The sequence below is a fragment of the Lactuca sativa genome, chromosome 7 (assembly GCF_002870075.4).
Source record: "Lactuca sativa cultivar Salinas chromosome 7, Lsat_Salinas_v11, whole genome shotgun sequence".
In the NCBI taxonomy this organism is placed as follows: Eukaryota; Viridiplantae; Streptophyta; class Magnoliopsida; order Asterales; family Asteraceae; genus Lactuca; species Lactuca sativa.
The window spans coordinates 49,398,784-49,424,750 of NC_056629.2; the positions used below are offsets into that span (position 1 = coordinate 49,398,784).

A 25,967-nucleotide genomic window follows, 5' to 3' on the forward strand; every position below is an offset into this window, starting at 1 on the left:
TATCTTAAAATGATTTCTAATCATAGAATAACATGTAGTAGTTAATAGTTATAATTGTCATGTGCTTTTGTCCCTACGTATATTATGTATGCCCCAACGGTTGAAGTAGATGTGCACAAAAGAAAATACTGCTTTCGGTTATGAAAATCCTAACCAGCTATGAACACTCGTCAAAGGATTTTAAAATCCAACCTGTTGAGGTCTCTTTTTCGTACCTCGTTTTTAAACATTCTTTTTAAATCGGTTAGATAGGCTTGATCATCCCTAATCAAAATAATTTATGTTAGAAAGTTGGCTAGATAGGCTTGGGCCATATAACTTCTTACAATGACCTGTTTATGGGTCATATCACATCGATTACTGATTTTCTTTACTAACTCACTTATATGTAGATATAAGAGTTTGGTTTGTTTGGACCTGGACGGGTAAATGTTGGATATAAAATCACCTATATGTAGATGTGTACGCGGTATTGGACTATTGAGGCTTCTTTACTATACCATCGTAGCATTTAATGTATTAAACTTGAATTCGTTAGATAAAACTTGTTGATTTGAACGGGTTGCTCGTTTTCAAGTAGGAATGGTATTCACTTTAACGCATCTTTGGTCGGGACCAGGGGCGGAACGAGTTAGTTCGCAGGCTACCCCTCAAAAATTCCGGAGAAGAAGGTAAGAGAAGGCCGATGAATCGTATTTTAGTCGTATGTATGCCAACGTGCTCCTCCTCAAATGAATTATGCAACTCAAGATCACACATAAATCCTAATCCCTTGTTTGGTATGTGGTAATAAAATGATTAAAATCAGGAAAGGACTACCGTATTCAAAAGGAATGAAAATTTGGATGTTTGGTTGGTGGCTAGAAAGGAAACTTGTATTTTTGATGTAATATCGTTCCCTCTAAATATGTCTTTTTTACTCCTGCTAACCCCATGTTTACATTCCATTCGTTTCCTGTTTTCCCTTTTCATTGGCTCCTTGAATTGTTCAAAATCTGCAGATCAGAAAAATCGCAACATAATCAACTTTTTAAAATAGATTGACAATGATTTCAGTAATTTCAATAAAACCAATCGTGTTTTAGCTTTCAGGCGTGTCATTGAATCGATTCCCATATTAGAAGCAATAAATTTTTTTAAATCAATTTCAACAGCAGAAGTAATTCGACGAGTTCATCATTCTTGTACTTGGAGTTTTTAAAAACAATGTGAATTGTATATGTGAAATGTATGTAATTCTCTTCACAATTTCTTAGTCATTTGATTTCAAACTCCTGATTTTAAGTTCATATGCACAAGTTGAGTTTCTTGAACAAGTCTTTGCACATTAAGTGTTTGCTGAAATGTCTAAATGAAATAGTCTTATGTCTGTGAGAGTAAAAAGTGTATGTCCAATCCAGTAAAGAACAAGACTTGTTTATATTACTAGCATAATGATCCAAAACAACAATCTTTGCAGTTTCTTTTTAAAGGTTAGCATTCATTTGCCCGGGTGTTAGTACTGTAACAAGATTGGCAACACATTTACTATTAGCTCATTTTGATGAGTTTGGGTACTGATGGTTAGTTAGCTCACTTTATTTGAAGCCAACACATTTACTTTTTAGCATGGTTAATTAGCTCATTTTGTTTGTTGCCAAAACATTTACTTTATGGTTTTTAGGAGCTTTTACATGTCAAACTTTTTTATACCATTTAAAACAACTTGCTCACTTTTATTCAAGTTGCATTGTAGACACTTTCACATAAAGAATAAATAAGAAAAAAAAATTGTGCTACCCCTAGAGAAATTTATGGTACCACCCCTAGCTGGGACCGTTTTTTTCTTCGTAAAAATGCATATATTTTTTTTTTACTTTTTATAACTTTGTATTTGCACGAATGGTCCCTATGGTTTCGGGTGATTTGCACGTTTAGTCTCTAACTTATTTTTTTAACTCGAAAGGTCCCTATTGTTTGTTTTTGCTGCGCGTTTGTTTTTGTTGCGCAACAAAAACAAATTGTAGGGACCTTCCGAGTTAAAAAAATAAGTTAGGGACAACATGTGCAAATTACCCCAAACCATTGGGACCATTCATGTAATTTACTCATCATTTAAGTTGGATTAGCGTGACATCGCTAATTTCACGGCCTAAAAAGTCCAGTTTGTTTATAACTCTCATATGTTGACTTTATCAGCGTAGTATCACTTCAAGGGTTCACAATGAGTAATGTTCTTGTATTTCACAATCAAGGTCTGATCAAGATCTTAACAAGCACGAAGTCGTCTAACAACACACACATGTACAATATGGTTCAAGAGGGTAATACTTGCAACAACGACGATTGTTGAAACCAATATCATCCTTCACTCTTAGTTGGGATAATCGACTTGTCGCTCTTCAATTGATCATCTTGACCACTTCGAAAGTATCTGGATACAGACGTACAACAAACATCTTTATACGTCTTCACATTCTCTCTATAATAGCCGAAATTTTTATGGCTTGTTAAACAAATATTAAACTTTTGGACTTCTTAGCTCGTTGTGGTGCTCGAACATCCAGCTACTCTTCATCCTTTGTTGGACCTTCAGTCTTAACCTTCGAGTTACAAAATCAACTATTTATTGGAGACTCCTTCTCCTCCTCAATTTGAGTCATAAACTCAACCAATGATAAGGTCTTTACCTTGGAGATCGCAACAAACTAAATGGCCACACTCTAATGACCTTCTATAGCATAATGCAACATACTAGACTCTTGTCTCTATAACTAAAACACTAACATGGAAGAAACCTTCCTTCATTGTAGCATTTAAGGCCTTGAAGTCATCAGATAAAACTTGTTGATATGAACGGCTGCATGTTTTCAAAAAGGAATGGTCTTCACTTCCATGCATCTTTGGCCCGAACCGTTTTTTTATTTTTCGAGTAAGAAATGCACATTATAACTCTATAATTTTCATTTGCTTTTGTAAATCATTTAAGATGGCTTAAAAGGGCCTAAGCCATATATAACCGGTTACTGAGGCCTAACTATGGACCGTTACACCTATTAATTAGTTTTACCAAGTTGGTTTTTAATGTTTAGATAGAAGTAAGGACCACTTAAATACCTACTAGACTCAGACCCGGTTTTTTAAAACGAGAATTATTTAGAAGCTGTATTTTTGGGGACTTTATGGTCCTCACTTCCAACTTTTTTCAGACCAAGTTCGTTCCTTTGGCTAGGATGTTGAAGCCATTATTACGGAGCTAAAGCAAGGCATCTCAACGAACTCTTTTTGCTCAATAGCTAAATAAAGAGAAAGCAAACCATCCAAAGAGGAATGAAAGCTTCAAATCGTGTCCAAGCAAAGGAACTTACGCCGACTAGTCCTGATAAATGATGATTAAGACAAGATTTTGAAGGGGCGGTTACTAGTCGCATAGTGGTAGTTCTCACTTAAGCAACTCCTTAGTAGAGAACATCCCTCAGTTTGGATTTGTCGTAAAATTTGGACTAATAAAACGATAGTTCACTAGAAGATGGCGGCAAATGGCCTATTGTTGATTTACTTTTCCTTGCCTCACCGCCCTCTTATCTTTGCGGGCCCGAGGAGCTGCCATAGTTTATCTCATATGTGGAACTTGACGCCCAAGTCTTGTTTCATTTCATTCATACAACTGACTTTGCCATAACATATAGCAAATACCCTACATCGAAACTTATCCTCATTAATTAGGGCACACACTACGAGGTGTGAAGCGATATCTACTAAACGAAATAACATTTACTATTAAGCCTCAACCAAACAAAGCCTCCACTCTTGCTTTTCGACTAGGTTTTCTGTCGCAGTCAATGATGCTCACTCTTCCACAAGTACCGGCGGAGGACTAGTAAACCACCCGGCTAGGAAAATGATGACAAAGATGTATTGCGGCCTCACGCATATGTAAATTCCATCGTTATAGTGCTCCTACCTTTCCTTTCAAGGTGAAGCAGTTGAGGTGAGCTTACTTGAAACAGGGGCGCGTCTGGAGGTACCAAAAATCTCAAACAGTAAATGCTATACACGAAAGCGTTGCTTTCACTGTAGTATTGGCACCCACCTGTCTGCCAAGAAGAGCCACTCGATCTATAGTGTTTGAACATAGGCTCAAACATTATTTGAATGGTCCTAGCTATGCCATGCGTTCGATAAAAAAAATCTGGAAAGGAAAGCAGCAGGGATGTCAAAAAGAGAGCATTTTATAACACCCTGTTTCGAGTGGTTCCATAGTTCAGGTCTATGACCTGAAGATCAATTATCATAAGGATTTGAGCCTGATGGAACGAGAGGTTTAGACCCATTTTGATGTGGGTAATGTAGATTATGTGATCCAAGAGTTTGGTTTACGCTTTGGAGCCTAAGGGTAAAATGGGAAAAGTAATGTTTCAGACTTCTTTTATGAATTAAGAGTTTTATTTCGATGTGCTTTAAGTTAAAAGTAATTAGATAGGGTTGTAGAGCTCCTCAACTCAATTCCACGGATATAAAGATTATAAAAATCAGAGTTGAAACGAAGAAGTTATGACCGTTTGAAGTCAGTACGGTTTTGGGTTAGCCGCATACGTTAGGCGTATGTGGAAGTATGATGGGCGTACTAGGGTATCCCTGAGTATGTTGGGCTTGCGCGATCAGCGCCCAAACCCTATTTTCGTGGTTTGAGCCCTATTTAAGCTCCTTAACTTCCACAAACCCATTCCATTTTCAGTTTCCACTTGTCCAACACCCTCCCTTGAAACCCTAACCCTAGTTTGAGACTTGTGAGCAAAAAGAAGGTGTTTTTAAGTGTTTTGGAGTGTTCTTGGTACATCTTGGACAAGAAGGAGCTCATTGGAGAAGTGTTGGTTGTTGGAGCTTATAGATCCAGAGTTTGTTCACCTAGATCTTTCTTCTAGAGGTATAAAGCTTGAATTTCGATGATGTATTTGTTAGATCTAGCTAGTTTTGGGTGTTATGAGCTTTTGATCACTTTAGTGCATAAACTTTAGATCTCAAAAGTTTGTGACCTTGTTATGGATAAATTTGGAAACTTTATCCATCTAAACATCATATTGATTCAGATATGAAGCTTGGAGGCTTGGACTTAATGGATTATGTTGAAAAAGATGCACTTGTGTTCCATTAGAGACTTAAAGACTAGTTCTTGGTTGTTTGGACCATTCTAATGGATAAATTTGGAAACTTTATCCATAATGGAGTTATTAGTAACCATAAAAAAAAATATGATCTTGGACCTCCTATCCCCTCCATACAAGAGTTAAGATGTCTTAATCGATAAATAAGTTAGGGTTTTAGCTTTTGGACCTTTTCTAATCATGGAAAGTAATAAAGGTGGAAACTTTATGACTTAAGTCGATGATTTGAGATTAGATATGAGTTTGGACATTTTGGTCTCAAGCATTAAGTCCTAAAATGAGAAATGGTCACCAAAGGGGTACGTTGGGCGTACATATGTGTACGCTCAGCGTAATACATGTCTTCCCGATTTCATGTTGTCGCGAGTTGTACCTTAAGCATCAACGAGCATTATGTGGGGCATACGCGTTTGGTATGTAGGGCATACTCGCAAGGTTCTCTTTTGGGCCTGTTGGGCCTTGGGTCTTTTGGAAAATGGGTCATGAGCTGTTGGGTCAGATATAAGATGAGTAAAATGTTATTTTACCAATGGTAATGATAGAGAATGAAATGGACCTTGGATTATGGGGAATTATCTTAATTATTTACTAGGTATAATTTGGTTGTGTTCAGTGTAAGGAACCCAGTAGCAATAGCACATCTGTTTCAGTTATCTCGACTTGAGGTGAGTTCTTCCGGTGTTTGCCGGGTCGAAGGCACCAATGTCGGCCCATAGATTATTGTTATTTGTATGCTAGTTGTCTGTGTGACTCTTGCATGTGTTGTATGTATGTCGAGCGGGGTCCGATGCCAGGCGAGGCCTGATGAGTGTATTGGGCGGGGCCCATCGCATGTTACTGATAGATCTGTACCGGGCGGGGCCCGATGAATGTATATATGTATGCTATGTGGTATTTTGGGGAACTCACTAAGCTTTGTGCTTATAGTTTATGGTTAAGACTTTTGGTTCGAAAGGGAAAGGTGCGGCTTGATCGTAGCGCATCTACCCATGTTTCCGCACTTTGTGACTTTAGGATTGTACTTTGATAATTATTTTTACTTTGATATGCTTTTGTATGATTGAAAAGGATAACTGGTGTTTAAGGTTGAATTAAAAATGAAATGTTTACCTTATAATTTTTGGGATGTTACAACTTTCTTGCACTGAAAAAAAATTATCTAAGAGAAGAGTGTCTTCTCTTAGATTTCTTCCTCAACGAGTCCAACAGAGATCAGATCCGAATAAAAAAAAATAGGTGTCGCGATCTTCCAAATCAATAAATTGGAAAGTGCCAAACATTAGGAACTACCTTGGGAAGAGTTGGGGGGAAACATAGCATGTCACAAGAGCGAGGTGAGGTTTGGAACTCTACTGTGAGAGGGATGCCTCGCGAGCCACGCTTTTAGAGATCGATTTTGGATGAACCCAAGGGGGTGCTTTACGCTAAGGAGAAGATACCGTCTTGTAATTACGGAGTTGTCTGTGATGAACGCTTTCCTTGTGCCAATTCCAGTTTTGAACTACCGCTGATTTGTTTCATAGTTTTCAACTGTGGGGAAACAGATCTAGAATCTATTGCTCCTCCTTCAATAAACTTGCTTGCTATCCCAGATCATCCGCGTAGGCGAAGCTGTGGCGACTCTTCGAGTAGACAGCTGTGTCGCATTCATTATTTTCGAATAAGCATCGACGATAGTTCAACGGACTACTTTTTCGATATCTGTCACATGAAGACAAACCAAATTAGCACTTCTCAGATCGGCAAGGCCTCCCTAGTGGAGCTGGGCGTTGGGCGCCTGGCTTGCTAATGCTTCTAGGCCCACATTCGGAGATAGACCAAGAACCTCTAATGGTATTTTTCGAGGGGTGAAAGGTGCATGTGGGGTTTTCGTATACGACTTAATAGTTTTTCCTAATGGTGATAACGCCAGGTTGTTTGCGTTGTAAATGCGGACAATTTAAGTAGCCTAGTCAGGGATTTTTATGACTTACAACCAAATGGAACTCCTTGTTGGTTATCTTCTACTCCGAATTGTGCTATCCATTATCCATGCAATATTATAATATTAGTAGGTCTTGGGTCTAGGAAATGCGAACAGACAAGCAAGCCGAACCACCATAAAGGAGAGACAAGAAAATATCTTTGATTACGAATAAAAGGAACAATCTAAAATAGACAGAGATCTATCTAATTTAGGGTATGTGTGACCCATCAGTGATCGAGTTGGAGAGCATATGAGATTTATCCATCGGGTTTACTGTGTGCTTTTTAAATATTTTATATATCGATTTTTATTTCGTTTGTTCTTTTATAATTATTAAGGTCTTCAATTTGTAAATTTATAAGAATAAATATAAAGACAACATTTATTGTAATTTCATAATTTGTATAGTTTTATGGACTAATAATACAATTTTTGCACTTACATATGATTTCCAAAAATAATCTTCAAATATAGTTTACAAATCTGTAATATAGTTTTAAAAATAAATTATATATATATATATATATATATATATATATATATATATATATATATATATATATATATATATAATGATCATAAATTTTGTTGTCAATATTTTCTTGACATATGGCCTCAACATTGCACAAACAAACCTTGTATATATTGTACTTTTATATTTTACTTAAAAAACGTTTATTAACATGTTACGAATCGCAATATCATTCTACCATTTATCTAAAGTTTTCTTCGTTAAAACGTATAGACTTTGCATAATGGAGAAGATTACTAATATGAACAAAAGGATGACACTAAAATTCTCTCAAGTTTCTATATGTAATAACTTACAACAACATGCCCTAAGATTTCTCTATGGCGTATTCACCATGTACTTGTGGTCTAATATTGTTTATGTATCATTATTCTCCCTAATAAATAAAGATCTTTTTGTCACACGTCACATTTTTATTTATTTTGTCACATGTAATTTTTTTGTTATTTAAATTAATTTTTATTCCACGTGTCATTTTATGGTTTTTTCATTTTATTAAATTGTAGATAATATTTATATTCAATACTAAATGCATATAAATTTTATTAATGAACTTTTCTTCTAATTTCAAAATTTACCAAATTAAAGATTCATTAAAGTTATTTATTTATTTATCTAAATTACTTGTTTAAATTTAAAAGCGAAAAAAAAAACACTTTACTTTTTATAATTAAAACTTTATCATTTTTCTTATAAAAGATCATACTTTTCAAATGTTTAGAATTTTATATTTAGTTTTTTTTTTAAATAAACTCATGTAATACATGAGTCTCACACCTAGTGATAGAATATTTAAACTACAAATGTGTTAGTGTTGGCATTGATCTACTCCTTGTGGTTAGTCACCGTTACATGTGTTCGCACAAGGGATTAATTTTTTGTGTCAATTTACACCCCTCCCCTCTACACAGCTGTACATGTCCGTCTATAAATATTTATAATATCATTTAGTTGAATCATTCAATCTACACCTAAGGAGGCATAATTGTCAACATGATATGTCACCCTCCTAACCCATCTATCCCATCCTAATGGGATCTCAGTGATTTTGTTGATGTTTCGTTTACCTATAAAGGTATATACATTGAAAGAACATTTATGGTATAATTAGCTATATGTATGATCAGCTATCTTAGTTATGGCTAGAGATTGAAGATAAATAGTTCTTTGTATTGTATTTGTCCCTTTTAACACAATTTTTGCATTAGATTTGCCCAAACCTTCCCTATCACAATGGTAGTAACTGAAGGTACGATCAAATGTCTCGTTGCACGCCTTCCCATTTTCATTAACAACCATTCTTATATAAAAATTCATCTTTTATCTTTATTGGTGCAATGTAAAACCTACAATAGCAACATATTTATATTGTTTTTAAAAACAATATCATGATACTTACAATTTATTACCAATAATAACAACATACCTAAACTTTTTACATATAATGATGATATATAAAACCAATAAAGTGCATTTCCATATTTGTATTGAAATCCACATATGTTGCTATTATGGATATGAAATATAAACCAATAGTTATTATGGATAAAATATAAAATACGTTGTTATTAATATATAGAAATTCATGTAACTACGTTTTTATCATGGATAATGAACTAAATATAAGTAACTTTCTGTTATGGGTAAAAGTTTTAAGTAAAATGTTATTATGGACATTAGATAAAGTAATTTGATGATATATTTAAATAAATGTATGTTGATGTCATGAACGAATAAATATATAAGGTACATGTCATTCTTGAAAAAAAAACAGAAAATATAATGCCACGATGTATATAATTCAGATTTAGAATCAAGGAATTATGATTAATCGAACTAGAAAGTTAATATATGATGGAATTTGTTGAGAAATGCAAGAATGATGACAAAACGCACTAAAAATTAAATATGATTACGTGAATGTGTCATATATGTTCAAGGCGAGCTACCACACAAGTATTCTTATATAATCTTTCCTCCCTTAAAATTCCATATAATCAAATAGACATGGTTAAGTTATCAGCACTAGATTTTCCAGTTGTTAACACTCGATACACAAGAATAATGCTAGAGTTTATTTATGTTTCATGTGTGCAATGTATGTTAGTATCCATAGATCATGATTAATAAACTCATCTGAATTCAAAATGAATATTGTTATATGATGGATTCCACTTTTAGTTTTTGCAAATAAATAAGGATCCACTAACTAATTTCAGATCACCAGGTCAAATCTATAGGTAAATATGAAATTTGATTGGATATCAAATTTTATCCTAAACCCAATTATAAATATACTTGTTACTAAAAATGATGTATACGTAGAGCGGGCACTGAGTAAGGTTTGTTTGACGTACATGAGTTTAAGTGTTTTTTAAACATTTGGGATAGGAAATCTTGGAATGAAATTAAATGTACAGCTGTCGATTTTTAGTTGGTGTTCTAAATTGATGTAGTTCATATGGATCAAATATATCAGCCTCGAATCAAAAACAAACTAAATATCCGGAAGATAAAACAGTACCCGACAAAATGCACCATCCTATTTATAGCACTTGTGAAGAACCATATGACTTAAGCAGTCAGCCCCCAACTTTCTAAATATTTTTAGTTTCTAATTTAAGAAAACTTACAATGGCTGCTTCCACCATGGCTCTCTCCTCTCCTTTCGCAGGCCAAGCAGTGAAAACAAGTCCCTCAAGTTCTGAGCTTTTCGGAAATGGACGGGTTTCCATGAGGAAGACTGCAGCTGCCAAGAAGGCTGCGCCATCAGGAAGTCCATGGTACGGCCCTGACCGTGTCAAGTACCTAGGCCCATTCTCCGGCGAGGCTCCATCATACCTGACCGGTGAATTCCCAGGTGACTACGGCTGGGACACCGCCGGACTTTCTGCTGATCCAGAGACATTTTCCAAGAACCGTGAGCTTGAGGTCATCCACTGCAGATGGGCAATGCTTGGAGCTCTTGGCTGCGTCTTCCCTGAGCTCTTGGCCCGTAATGGTGTGAAGTTCGGTGAGGCTGTATGGTTCAAGGCTGGATCCCAGATCTTCAGTGAAGGTGGGCTTGATTACTTGGGAAACCCTAGTTTGGTCCATGCTCAGAGCATCTTGGCTATCTGGGCCACCCAAGTCATCTTGATGGGTGCTGTTGAGGGCTACAGAATTGCCGGTGGACCATTGGGTGAGGTTGTTGACCCACTTTACCCTGGTGGTAGCTTCGACCCATTGGGCCTTGCAGATGATCCAGAGGCTTTTGCTGAGTTGAAGGTGAAGGAGATCAAGAATGGGAGACTGGCTATGTTCTCCATGTTTGGGTTCTTTGTTCAAGCCATTGTCACAGGAAAGGGGCCGTTGGAGAACTTGGCTGACCACCTTGCTGACCCTGTTGCAAATAACGCCTGGTCTTATGCTACAAACTTTGTCCCCGGAAAGTGAATGTACTAAATAAGGGTTTTGATGTAAAATGATTTGTGAATTAATATATAGCTATTTTTGGACTGCATATCTTAAAATGATTTCTAATCATAGAATAACATGTAGTAGTTAATAGTTATAATTGTCATGTGCTTTTGTCCCTACGTATATTATGTATGCCCCAACGGTTGAAGTAGATGTGCACAAAAGAAAATACTGCTTTCGGTTATGAAAATCCTAACCAGCTATGAACACTCGTCAAAGGATTTTAAAATCCAACCTGTTGAGGTCTCTTTTTCGTACCTCGTTTTTAAACATTCTTTTTAAATCGGTTAGATAGGCTTGATCATCCCTAATCAAAATAATTTATGTTAGAAAGTTGGCTAGATAGGCTTGGGCCATATAACTTCTTACAATGACCTGTTTATGGGTCATATCACATCGATTACTGATTTTCTTTACTAACTCACTTATATGTAGATATAAGAGTTTGGTTTGTTTGGACCTGCACGGGTAAATGTTGGATATAAAATCACCTATATGTAGATGTGTACGCGGTATTGGACTATTGAGGCTTCTTTACTATACCATCGTAGCATTTAATGTATTAAACTTGAATTCGTTAGATAAAACTTGTTGATTTGAACGGGTTGCTCGTTTTCAAGTAGGAATGGTATTCACTTCAACGCATCTTTGGTCGGGACCAGGGGCGGAACGAGTTAGTTCGCAGGCTACCCCTCAAAAATTCCGGAGAAGAAGGTAAGAGAAGGACGATGAATCGTATTTTAGTCGTATGTATGCCAACGTGCTCCTCCTCAAATGAATTATGCAACTCAAGATCACACATAAATCCTAATCCCTTGTTTGGTATGTGGTAATAAAATGATGGGTAAATTACACCAATCGTCCCTCGTGTACTTGTCAGAAAGCGTGTTTAGTCCCTATTTTCAAAAATTAACTCGGACCGTCCCTTGTTTGTTTAACACTTGCACGCTTCGTCCCTGATATGCAATTTTATTGAGAATTTAGTCCATGTCAAATCTAAAATGACCATAATGCCCCTTTTTATTTAATTTCCAATTATTTTTGATTTTTTTATTGATATTAATTATATATTAATATTTAGAAAAAAGGTATATCCCCTTATTTATTTCTAAAACCTCACCCTCACAAAAAATCACAAACACCACCATTTTCTTTCCGGGCGGACATCGTTAGACCACCGACCACCACCATCGCCGGAAAACCGTCCGCCACCGTCGTCGGAGCACCACTCACCACCATTATTATTGTTTACAGAACCATGACATCTATCTCCTCCTTGTTTTGCCATCAGATATCCCTTATTCTCCGCTCACAATCTTGTAATCTTCTCCACCATTCAACCATCCTCTTCATCGTGACCCACCTTTCGCCAAGCACAACTCTTGTCTCATCGACGACCTTCAACAACCAAGAGCATAAGTCAGGGTTTGGAATCGCCACCTAGGGTTTCGAGATTGAAGATCTCCTTCTTCACCCGAGCGCCATCACCTGTACTACATCTCTCCCATCCTCTTTTTCCGATCGACGATCTCCTTCTTCACCTGTGTGTCTAGGGTTTCAGATTTATATACGGGGAAATGTGTGGTTTCAGATTGAGAACTTTGGGCATTTCATGACGGATTTCATTTTGGGGGTTTCAGATTGAGCATCACCACTACAAATAATCTCTTCTTCTAGATTGTGTCGTAACCACGGTTAGAGTTTGACTGGTGGATTCAGGAGGTTGTTAGATGGTGGGAAGGAGGTTCTACATGGTGTGTGAGACCGATTTTGAGTCGAGTAAAGAGGAGGAGAATAGGTGGTGAGACGATTTTGGAACCAAAATGAAGTGGCTGTGGAAAATACGTCGGTGATTGATTCATCTGATGATTTTGATCGGAGATAGGGAGGTTTCTATTAAGAGGAAAGGACGGTGGGAAAGGGAAGAGGGAGGGTGGGTACATGATATACTTTTTTCTTCTTTTTTTTAAATAAAAATGATAAAGCATTAAAAGAAAATTAAAAATGAATTTTTTAAGGGCAAAATAGTCTTTTTATGTCCAGAGGGATGAAATGTGCAAGTTTTAAACAAACGAGGGACGGTCCGAGTTAATTTTTGAAAATAGGGACTAAACACGCTTTTTGGCATGGGCACGAGGGACGATTGGTGTAATTTACCCTAAAATGATTAAAATCAGGAAAGGACTACCGTATTCAAAAGGAATGAAAATTTGGATGTTTGGTTGGTGGCTAGAAAGGAAACTTGTATTTTTGATGTAATATCGTTCCCTCTAAATATGTCTTTTTTACTCCTGCTAACCCCATGTTTACATTCCATTCGTTTCCTGTTTTCCCTTTTCATTGGCTCCTTGAATTGTTCAAAATCCGCAGATCAGAAAAATCGCAACATAATCAACTTTTTAAAATAGATTGACAATGATTTCAGTAATTTCAATAAAACCAATCGTGTTTTAGCTTTCAGGCGTGTCATTGAATCGATTCCCATATTAGAAGCAATAAATTTTTTTAAATCAATTTCAACAGCAGAAGTAATTCGACGAGTTCATCATTCTTGTACTTGGAGTTTTTAAAAACAATGTGAATTGTATATGTGAAATGTATGTAATTCTCTTCACAATTTCTTAGTCATTTGATTTCAAACTCCTGATTTTAAGTTCATATGCACAAGTTGACTTTCTTGAACAAGTCTTTGCACATTAAGTGTTTGCTGAAATGTCTAAATGAAATAGTCTTATGTCTGTGAGAGTAAAAAGTGTATGTCCAATCCAGTAAAGAACAAGACTTGTTTATATTACTAGCATAATGATCCAAAACAACAATCTTTGCAGTTTCTTTTTAAAGGTTAGCATTCCTTTGCCCGGGTGTTAGTACTGTAACAAGATTGGCAACACATTTACTATTAGCTCATTTGATGAGTTTGGGTACTGATGGTTAATTAGCTCACTTTATTTGAAGCCAACACATTTACATTTTAGCATGGTTAATTAGCTCATTTTGTTTGTTGCCAAAACATTTACTTTATGGTTTTTAGGAGCTTTTACATGTCAAACTTTTTTATACCATTTAAAAGAACTTGCTCATTTTTATTCAAGTTGCATTGTAGACACTTTCACATAAAGAATAAATAAGAAAAAAAAATTGTGCTACCCCTAGAGAAATTTATGGTACCGCCCCTAGCTGGGACCGTTTTTTTCTTCGTAAAAATGCATATATTTTTTTTTTACTTTTTATAACTTTGTATTTGCACGAATGGTCCCTATGGTTTCGGGTGATTTGCACGTTTAGTCTCTAACTTATTTTTTTAACTCGAAAGGTCCCTATTGTTTGTTTTTGCTGCGCGTTTGTTTTTGTTGCGCAACAAAAACAAATTGTAGGGACCTTCCGAGTTAAAAAAATAAGTTAGGGACAACATGTGCAAATTACCCCAAACCATTGGGACCATTCATGTAATTTACTCATCATTTAAGTTGGATTAGCGTGACATCGCTAATTTCACGGCCTAAAAAGTCCAGTTTGTTTATAACTCTCATATGTTGACTTTATCAGCGTAGTATCACTTCAAGGGTTCACAATGAGTGATGTTCTTGTATTTCACAATCAAGGTCTGATCAAGATCTTAACAAGCACGAAGTCGTCTAACAACACACACATGTACAATATGGTACAAGAGGGTAATACTTGCAACAACGACGATTGTTGAAACCAATATCATCCTTCACTCTTAGTTGGGATAATCGACTTGTCGCTCTTCAATTGATCATCTTGACCACTTCGAAAGTATCTGGATACAGACGTACAACAAACATCTTTATACGTCTTCACATTCTCTCTATAATAGCCGAAATTTTTATGGCTTGTTAAACAAATATTAAACTTTTGGACTTCTTAGCTCGTTGTGGTGCTCGAACATCCAGCTACTCTTCATCCTTTGTTGGACCTTCAGTCTTAACCTTCGAGTTACAAAATCAACTATTTATTGGAGACTCCTTCTCCTCCTCAATTTGAGTCATAAACTCAACCAATGATAAGGTCTTTACCTTGGAGATCGCAACAAACTAAATGGCCACACTCTAATGACCTTCTATAGCATAATGCAACATACTAGACTTTTGTCTCTATAACTAAAACACTAACATGGAAGAAACCTTCCTTCATTGTAGCATTTAAGGCCTTGAAGTCATCAGATAAAACTTGTTGATATGAACGGCTGCATGTTTTCAAAAAGGAATGGTCTTCACTTCCATGCATCTTTGGCCCGAACCGTTTTTTTATTTTTCGAGTAAGAAATGCACATTATAACTCTATAATTTTCATTTGCTTTTGTAAATCATTTAAGATGGCTTAAAAGGGCCTAAGCCATATATAACCGGTTACTGAGGCCTAACTATGGACCGTTACACCTATTAATTAGTTTTACCAAGTTGGTTTTTATTGTTTAGATAGAAGTAAGGACCACTTAAATACCTACTAGACTCAGACCCGGTTTTTTAAAACGAGAATTATTTAGAAGTTGTATTTTTGGGGACTTTATGGTCCTCACTTCCAACTTTTTTCAGACCAAGTTCGTTCCTTTGGCTAGGATGTTGAAGCCATTATTACGGAGCTAAAGCAAGGCATCTCAGCGAACTCTTTTTGCTCAATAGCTAAATAAAGAGAAAGCAAACCATCCAAAGAGGAATGAAAGCTTCAAATCGTGTCCAAGCAAAGGAACTTACGCCGACTAGTCCTGATAAATGATGATTAAGACAAGATTTTGAAGGGGCGGTTACTAGTCGCATAGTGGTAGTTCTCACTTAAGCAACTCCTTAGTAGAGAACATCCCTCAGTTTGGATTTGTCGTAAAATTTGGACTAATAAAACGATAGTTCACTAGAAGATGGCGGCAAATGGCCTATTGTTGATTTACTTTTCCTTGCCTCACCGCCCTCTTATCTTTGCGGGCCCGAGGAGCTGCCATAGTTTATCTCATATGTGGAACTTGACGCTCAAGTCTTGTTTCATTTCATTCATACAACTGACTTTGCCATAACATATAGCAAATACCCTACATCGAAACTTATCCTCATTAATTAGGGCACACACTACGAGGTGTGAAGCGATATCTACTAAACGAAATAACATTTACTATTAAGCCTCAACCAAACAAAGCCTCCACTCTTGCTTTTCGACTAGGTTTTCTGTCGCAGTCAATGATGCTCACTCTTCCACAAGTACCGGCGGAGGACTAGTAAACCACCCGGCTAGGAAAATGATGACAAAGATGTATTGCGGCCTCACGCATATGTAAATTCCATCGTTATAGTGCTCCTACCTTTCCTTTCAAGGTGAAGCAGTTGAGGTGAGCTTACTTGAAACAGGGGCGCGTCTGGAGGTACCAAAAATCTCAAACAGTAAATGCTATACACGAAAGCGTTGCTTTCACTGTAGTATTGGCACCCACCTGTCTGCCAAGAAGAGCCACTCGATCTGTAGTGTTTGAACATAGGCTCAAACATTATTTGAATGGTCCTAGCTATGCCATGCGTTCGATAAAAAAAATCTAGAAAGGAAAGCAGCAGGGATGTCAAAAAGAGAGCATTTTATAACACCCTGTTTCGAGTGGTTCCATAGTTCAGGTCTATGACCTGAAGATCAATTATCATAAGGATTTGAGCCTGATGGAACGAGAGGTTTAGACCCATTTTGATGTGGGTAATGTAGATTATGTGATCCAAGAGTTTGGTTTACGCTTTGGAGCCTAAGGGTAAAATGGGAAAAGTAATGTTTCAGACTTCTTTTATGAATTAAGAGTTTTATTTCGATGTGCTTTAAGTTAAAAGTAATTAGATAGGGTTGTAGAGCTCCTCAACTCAATTCCATGGATATAAAGATTATAAAAATCAGAGTTGAAACGAAGAAGTTATGACCGTTTGAAGTCAGTACGGTTTTGGGTTAGCCGCATACGTTAGGCGTATGTGGAAGTATGATGGGCGTACTAGGGTATCCCTGAGTATGTTGGGCTTGCGCGATCAGCGCCCAAACCCTATTTTCGTGGTTTGAGCCCTATTTAAGCTCCTTAACTTCCACAAACCCATTCCATTTTCAGTCTCCACTTGTCCAACACCCTCCCTTGAAACCCTAACCCTAGTTTGAGACTTGTGAGCAAAAAGAAGGTGTTTTTAAGTGTTTTGGAGTGTTCTTGGTACATCTTGGACAAGAAGGAGCTCATCGGAGAAGTGTTGGTTGTTGGAGCTTATAGATCCAGAGTTTGTTCACCTAGATCTTTCTTCTAGAGGTATAAAGCTTGAATTTTGATGATGTATTTGTTAGATCTAGCTAGTTTTGGGTGTTATGAGCTTTTGATCACTTTAGTGCATAAACTTTAGATCTCAAAAGTTTGTGACCTTGTTATGGATAAATTTGGAAACTTTATCCATCTAAACATCATATTGATTCAGATATGAAGCTTGGAGGCTTGGACTTAATGGATTATGTTGAAAAAGATGCACTTGTGTTCCATTAGAGACTTAAAGACTAGTTCTTGGTTGTTTGGACCATTCTAATGGATAAATTTGGAAACTTTATCCATAATGGAGTTATTAGTAACCATAAAAAAAGTATGATCTTGGACCTCCTATCCCCTCCATACAAGAGTTAAGATGTCTTAATCGATAAATAAGTTAGGGTTTTAGCTTTTGGACCTTTTCTAATCATGGAAAGTAATAAAGGTGGAAACTTTATGACTTAAGTCGATGATTTGAGATTAGATCTGAGTTTGGACATTTTGGTCTCAAGCATTAAGTCCTAAAATGAGAAATGGTCACCAAAGGGGTACGTTGGGCGTACATATGTGTACGCTCAGCGTAATACATGTCTTCCCGATTTCATGTTGTCGCGAGTTGTACCTTAAGCATCAACGAGCATTATGTGGGGCATACGCGTTTGGTATGTAGGGCATACTCGCAAGGTTCTCTTTTGGGCCTGTTGGGCCTTGGGTCTTTTGGAAGTTGGGTCATGAGTTGTTGGGTCAGATATAAGATGGGTAAAATGTTATTTTACCCATGGTAATGATAGAGAATGAAATGGACCTTGGATTATGGGGAATTATCTTAATTATTTACTAGGTATAATTTGGTTGTGTTCAGTGTAAGGAACCCAGTAGCAGCAGCACATCTGTTTCAGTTATCTCGACTTGAGGTGAGTTCTTCCGGTGTTTGCCGGGTCGAAGGCACCAATGTCGGCCCATAGATTATTGTTATTTGTATGCTAGTTGTCTGTGTGACTCTTGCATGTGTTGTATGTATGTCGAGCGGGGTCCGATGCCAGGCGAGGCCTGATGAGTGTATTGGGCGGGGCCCATCGCATGTTACTGATAGATCTGTACCGGGTGGGGCCCGATGGATGTATATATGTATGCTATGTGGTATTTTGGGGAACTCACTAAGCTTTGTGCTTATAGTTTATGGTTAAGACTTTTGGTTCGAAAGGGAAAGGTGCGGCTTGATCGTAGCGCATCTACCCATGTTTCCGCACTTTGTGACTTTAGGATTGTACTTTGATAATTATTTTTACTTTGATATGCTTTTGTATGATTGAAAAGGATAACTGGTGTTTAAGGTTGAATTAAAAATGAAATGTTTACCTTATAATTTTTGGGATGTTACAACTTTCTTGCACTGAAAAAAAATTATCTAAGAGAAGAGTGTCTTCTCTTAGATTTCTTCCTCAACGAGTCCAACAGAGATCGGATCCGAATAAAAAAAAAATAGGTGTCGCGATCTTCCAAATCAATAAATTGGAAAGTGCCAAACATTAGGAACTACCTTGGGAAGAGTTAGGGGGAAACATAGCATGTCACAAGAGCGAGGTGAGGTTTGGAACTCTACTGTGAGAGGGATGCCTCGCGAGCCACGCTTTTAGAGATCGATTTTGGATGAACCCAAGGGGGTGCTTTACGCTAAGGAGAAGATACCGTCTTGTAATTACGGAGTTGTCTGTGATGAACGCTTTCCTTGTGCCAATTCCAATTTTGAACTACCGCTGATTTGTATCATGGTTTTCAACTGTGGGGAAACAGATCTAGAATCTATTGCTCCTCTTTCAATAAACTTGCTTGCTATCCCAGATCATCCGCGTAGGCAAAGCTGTGGCGACTCTTGGAGTAGACAGCTGTGTCGCATTCATTATTTTCGAACAAGCATCGACGATAGTTCAACGGACTACTTTTTCGATATCTGTCACATGAAGACAAACCAAATTAGCACTTCTCAGATCGGCAAGGCCTCCCTAGTGGAGCTGGGCGTTGGGCGCCTGGCTTGCTAATGCTTCTAGGCCCACATTCGGAGATAGACCAAGAACCTCTAATGGTATTTTTCGAGGGGTGAAAGGTGCATGTGGGGTTTTCGTATACGACTTAATAGTTTTTCCTAATGGTGATAACGCCAGGTTGTTTGCGTTGTAAATGCGGACAATTTAAGTAGCCTAGTCAGGGATTTTTATGACTTACAACCAAATGGAACTCGTTGTTGGTTATCTTCTACTCCGAATTGTGCTATCCATTATCCATGCAATATTATAATATTAGTAGGTCTTGGGTCTAGGAAATGCGAACAGACAAGCAAACCGAACCACCATAAAGGAGAGACAAGAAAATATCTTTGATTACGAATAAAAGGAACAATCTAAAATAGACAGAGATCTATCTAATTTAGGGTATGTGTGACCCATCAGTGATCGAGTTGGAGAGCATATGAGATTTATCCATCGGGTTTACTGTGTGCTTTTTAAATATTTTATATATCGATTTTTATTTCGTTTGTTCTTTTATAATTATTAAGGTCTTCAATTTGTAAATTTATAAGAATAAATATAAAGACAACATTTATTGTAATTTCATAATTTGTATAGTTTTATAGACTAATAATACAATTTTTGCACTTACATATGATTTCCAAAAATAATCTTCAAATATAGTTTACAAATCTGTAATATAGTTTTAAAAATAAATTATATATATATATATATATATATATATATATATATATATATATATATATATATATATATATATATATAATGATCATAAATTTTGTTGTCAATATTTTCTTGACATATGGCCTCAACATTGCACAAACAAACCTTGTATATATTGTACTTTTATATTTTACTGAAAAAATGTTTATTAACATGTTACGAATCGCAATATCATTCTACCATTTATCTAAAGTTTTCTTCGTTAAAACGTATAGACTTTGCATAATGGAGAAGATTACTAATATGAACAAAAGGATGACACTAAAATTCTCTCAAGTTTCTATATGTAATAACTTACAACAACATGCCCTAAGATTTCTCTATGGCGTATTCACCATGTACTTGTGGTCTAATATTGTTTATGTATCATTATTCTCCCTAATAAATAAAGATCTTTTTGTCACACGTCATATTTTTATTTATTTTGTCACATGTAATTTTTTTGTTATTTAAATTAATTTTTATTCCACATGTCATTTTATGGTTTTTTCATTTTATTAAATTGTAGATAATATTTATATTCAATACTAAATGCATATAAATTTTATTAATGAACTTTTCTTCTAATTTCAAAATTTACCAAATTAAAGATTCATTAAATTTATTTATTTATTTATCTAAATTACTTGTTTAAATTTAAAAACGAAAAAAAAAACACTTTACTTTTTATAATTAAAACTTTATCATTTTTCTTATAAAGATCATACTTTTCAAATGTTTAGAATTTTATATTTAGTTTTTTTTAAATAAACTCATGTAATACATGAGTCTCACACCTAGTGATAGAATCTTTAAACTACAAATGTGTTGGTGTTGGCATTGATCTACTCCTTGTGGTTAGTCACCGTTACATGTGTTCGCACAAGGGATTATTTTTTTGTGTCAATTTACACCCCTCCCCTCTACACAGCTGTACATGTCCGTCTATAAATATTTATAATATCATTTAGTTGAATCATTCAATCTACACCTAAGGAGGCATAATTGTCAACATGATATGTCACCCTCCTAACCCATCTATCCCATCCTAATGGGATCTTAGTGATTTTGTTGATGTTTCGTTTACCTATAAAGGTATATACATTGAAAGAACATTTATGGTATAATTAGCCATATGTATGATCAGCTATCTTAGTTATGGCTAGAGATTGAAGATAAATAGTTCTTTGTATTGTATTTGTCCCTTTTAACACAATTTTTGCATTAGATTTTCCCAAACCTTCCTTATCACAATGGTAGTAACTGAAGGTACGATCAAATGTCTCGTTGCACGCCTTCCCATTTTCATTAACAACCATTCTTGTATAAAAATTCATATTTTATCTTTATTGGTGCAATGTAAAACCTACAATAGCAACATATTTATATTGTTTTTAAAAACAATATCATGATACTTACAATTTATTACCAATAATAACAACATACCTAAACTTTTTACATATAATGATGATATATAAAACCAATAAAGTGCATTTCCATATTTGTATTGAAATCCACATATGTTGCTATTATGGATATGAAATATAAACCAATAGTTATTATGGATAAAATATAAAATACGTTGTTATTAATATATAGAAATTCATGTAACTATGTTTTTATCATGGATAATGAACTAAATATAAGTAACTTTCTGTTATGGGTAACAGTTTTAAGTAAAATGTTATTATGGACATTAGATAAAGTAATTTGATGATATATTTAAATAAATGTATGTTGATGTCATGAACGAATAAATATATAAGGTACATGTCATTCTTGAAAAAAAAAATAGAAAATATAATGCCACGATGTAGAAAGTTAATATATGATGGAATTTGTTGAGAAATGCAAGAATGATGACAAAACGCACTAAAAATTAAATATGATTACGTGAATGTGTCATATATGTTCAAGGCGAGCTACCACACAAGTATTCTTATATAATCTTTCCTCCCTTAAAATTCCATATAATCAAATAGACATGGTTAAGTTATCAGCACTAGATTTTCCAGTTGTTAACACTCGATACACAAGAATAATGCTAGAGTTTATTTATGTTTCATGTGTGCAATGTATGTTAGTATCCATAGATCATGATTAATAAACTCATCTGAATTCAAAATGAATATTGTTATATGATGGATTCCACTTTTAGTTTTTGCAAATAAATAAGGATCCACTAACTAATTTCAGATCACCAGGTCAAATCTATAGGTAAATATGAAATTTGATTGGATATCAAATTTTATCCTAAACCCAATTATAAATATACTTGTTACTAAAAATGATGTATACGTAGAGCGGGCACTGAGTAAGGTTTGTTTGACGTACATGAGTTTAAGTGTTTTTTAAACATTTGGGATAGGAAATCTTGGAATGAAATTAAATGTACAGCTGTCGATTTTTAGTTGGTGTTCTAAATTGATGTAGTTCATATGGATCAAATATATCAGCCTCGAATCAAAAACAAACTAAATATCCGGAAGATAAAACAGTACCCGACAAAATGCACCATCCTATTTATAGCACTTGTGAAGAACCATATGACTTAAGCAGTCAGCCCCCAACTTTCTAAATATTTTTAGTTTCTAATTTAAGAAAACTTACAATGGCTGCTTCCACCATGGCTCTCTCCTCTCCTTTCGCAGGCCAAGCAGTGAAAACAAGTCCCTCAAGTTCTGAGCTTTTCGGAAATGGACGGGTTTCCATGAGGAAGACTGCAGCTGCCAAGAAGGCTGCGCCATCAGGAAGTCCATGGTACGGCCCTGACCGTGTCAAGTACCTAGGCCCATTCTCCGGCGAGGCTCCATCATACCTGACCGGTGAATTCCCAGGTGACTACGGCTGGGACACCGCCGGACTTTCTGCTGATCCAGAGACATTTTCCAAGAACCGTGAGCTTGAGGTCATCCACTGCAGATGGGCAATGCTTGGAGCTCTTGGCTGCGTCTTCCCTGAGCTCTTGGCCCGTAATGGTGTGAAGTTCGGTGAGGCTGTATGGTTCAAGGCTGGATCCCAGATCTTCAGTGAAGGTGGGCTTGATTACTTGGGAAACCCTAGTTTGGTCCATGCTCAGAGCATCTTGGCTATCTGGGCCACCCAAGTCATCTTGATGGGTGCTGTTGAGGGCTACAGAATTGCCGGTGGACCATTGGGTGAGGTTGTTGACCCACTTTACCCTGGTGGTAGCTTCGACCCATTGGGCCTTGCAGATGATCCAGAGGCTTTTGCTGAGTTGAAGGTGAAGGAGATCAAGAATGGGAGACTGGCTATGTTCTCCATGTTTGGGTTCTTTGTTCAAGCCATTGTCACAGGAAAGGGGCCGTTGGAGAACTTGGCTGACCACCTTGCTGACCCTGTTGCAAATAACGCCTGGTCTTATGCTACAAACTTTGTCCCCGGAAAGTGAATGTACTAAATAAGGGTTTTGATGTAAAATGATTTGTGAATTAATATATAGCTATTTTTGGACTGCATATCTTAAAATGATTTCTAATCATAGAATAACATGTAGTAGTTAATAGTTATAATTGTCATGTGCTTTTGTCCCTACGTATATTATGTATGCCCCAACGGTTGAAGTAGATGTGCACAAAAGAAAATACTGCTTTCGGTTATGAAAATCCTAACCAGCTATGAACACTCGTCAAAGGATTTTAAAATCCAACCTGTTGAGGTCTCTTTTTCGTACCTCGTTTTTAAACATTCTTTTTAAATCGGTTAGATAGGCTTGATCATCCCTAATCAAAATAATTTATGTTAGAAAGTTGGCTAGATAGGCTTGGGCCATATAACTTCTTACAATGACCTGTTTATGGGTCATATCACATCGATTACTGATTTTCTTTACTAACTCACTTATATGTAGATATAAGAGTTTGGTTTGTTTGGACCTGCACAGGTAAATGTTGGATATAAAATCACCTATATGTAGATGTGTACGCGGTATTGGACTATTGAGGCTTCTTTACTATACCATCGTAGCATTTAATGTATTAAACTTGAATTCGTTAGATAAAACTTGTTGATTTGAACGGGTTGCTCGTTTTCAAGTAGGAATGGTATTCACTTCAACGCATCTTTGGTCGGGACCAGGGGCGGAACGAGTTAGTTCGCAGGCTACCCCTCAAAAATTCCGGAGAAGAAGGTAAGAGAAGGACGATGAATCGTATTTTAGTCGTATGTATGCCAACGTGCTCCTCCTCAAATGAATTATGCAACTCAAGATCACACATAAATCCTAATCCCTTGTTTGGTATGTGGTAATAAAATGATGGGTAAATTACACCAATCGTCCCTCGTGTACTTGTCAGAAAGCGTGTTTAGTCCCTATTTTCAAAAATTAACTCGGACCGTCCCTTGTTTGTTTAACACTTGCACGCTTCGTCCCTGATATGCAATTTTATTGAGAATTTAGTCCATGTCAAATCTAAAATGACCATAATGCCCCTTTTTATTTAATTTCCAATTATTTTTGATTTTTTTATTGATATTAATTATATATTAATATTTAGAAAAAAGGTATATCCCCTTATTTATTTCTAAAACCTCACCCTCACAAAAAATCACAAACACCACCATTTTCTTTCCGGGCGGACATCGTTAGACCACCGACCACCACCATCGCCGGAAAACCGTCCGCCACCGTCGTCGGAGCACCACTCACCACCATTATTATTGTTTACAGAACCATGACATCTATCTCCTCCTTGTTTTGCCATCAGATATCCCTTATTCTCCGCTCACAATCTTGTAATCTTCTCCACCATTCAACCATCCTCTTCATCGTGACCCACCTTTCGCCAAGCACAACTCTTGTCTCATCGACGACCTTCAACAACCAAGAGCATAAGTCAGGGTTTGGAATCGCCACCTAGGGTTTCGAGATTGAAGATCTCCTTCTTCACCCGAGCGCCATCACCTGTACTACATCTCTCCCATCCTCTTTTTCCGATCGACGATCTCCTTCTTCACCTGTGTGTCTAGGGTTTCAGATTTATATACGGGGAAATGTGTGGTTTCAGATTGAGAACTTTGGGCATTTCATGACGGATTTCATTTTGGGGGTTTCAGATTGAGCATCACCACTACAAATAATCTCTTCTTCTAGATTGTGTCGTAACCACGGTTAGAGTTTGACTGGTGGATTCAGGAGGTTGTTAGATGGTGGGAAGGAGGTTCTACATGGTGTGTGAGACCGATTTTGAGTCGAGTAAAGAGGAGGAGAATAGGTGGTGAGACGATTTTGGAACCAAAATGAAGTGGCTGTGGAAAATACGTCGGTGATTGATTCATCTGATGATTTTGATCGGAGATAGGGAGGTTTCTATTAAGAGGAAAGGACGGTGGGAAAGGGAAGAGGGAGGGTGGGTACATGATATACTTTTTTCTTCTTTTTTTTAAATAAAAATGATAAAGCATTAAAAGAAAATTAAAAATGAATTTTTTAAGGGCAAAATAGTCTTTTTATGTCCAGAGGGATGAAATGTGCAAGTTTTAAACAAACGAGGGACGGTCCGAGTTAATTTTTGAAAATAGGGACTAAACACGCTTTTTGGCATGGGCACGAGGGACGATTGGTGTAATTTACCCTAAAATGATTAAAATCAGGAAAGGACTACCGTATTCAAAAGGAATGAAAATTTGGATGTTTGGTTGGTGGCTAGAAAGGAAACTTGTATTTTTGATGTAATATCGTTCCCTCTAAATATGTCTTTTTTACTCCTGCTAACCCCATGTTTACATTCCATTCGTTTCCTGTTTTCCCTTTTCATTGGCTCCTTGAATTGTTCAAAATCCGCAGATCAGAAAAATCGCAACATAATCAACTTTTTAAAATAGATTGACAATGATTTCAGTAATTTCAATAAAA

At 36.4% G+C, this 25,967-nt stretch overlaps 2 protein-coding genes across 2 annotated transcripts; both read left to right on the plus strand.

Annotated features, from left to right (window-relative positions):
• The first annotated feature begins 10,201 nt into the window (after positions 1-10,201).
• Positions 10,202-11,144, plus strand: LOC128127154 (chlorophyll a-b binding protein of LHCII type 1-like). The gene has a single exon (XM_052765555.1). The coding sequence runs from the start codon at positions 10,277-10,279 to the stop codon at positions 11,075-11,077; it is 801 nt and encodes a 266-aa protein (XP_052621515.1). The 5' UTR covers positions 10,202-10,276; the 3' UTR covers positions 11,078-11,144.
• An 11,484-nt stretch (positions 11,145-22,628) lies between these two features.
• On the plus strand, positions 22,629-23,571 carry LOC128127157 (chlorophyll a-b binding protein of LHCII type 1-like). Its single transcript, XM_052765558.1, has one exon. It carries the CDS (start codon positions 22,704-22,706, stop codon positions 23,502-23,504), a length of 801 nt encoding a protein of 266 aa, XP_052621518.1. The 5' UTR covers positions 22,629-22,703; the 3' UTR covers positions 23,505-23,571.
• The last annotated feature ends 2,396 nt before the right edge of the window (positions 23,572-25,967 follow it).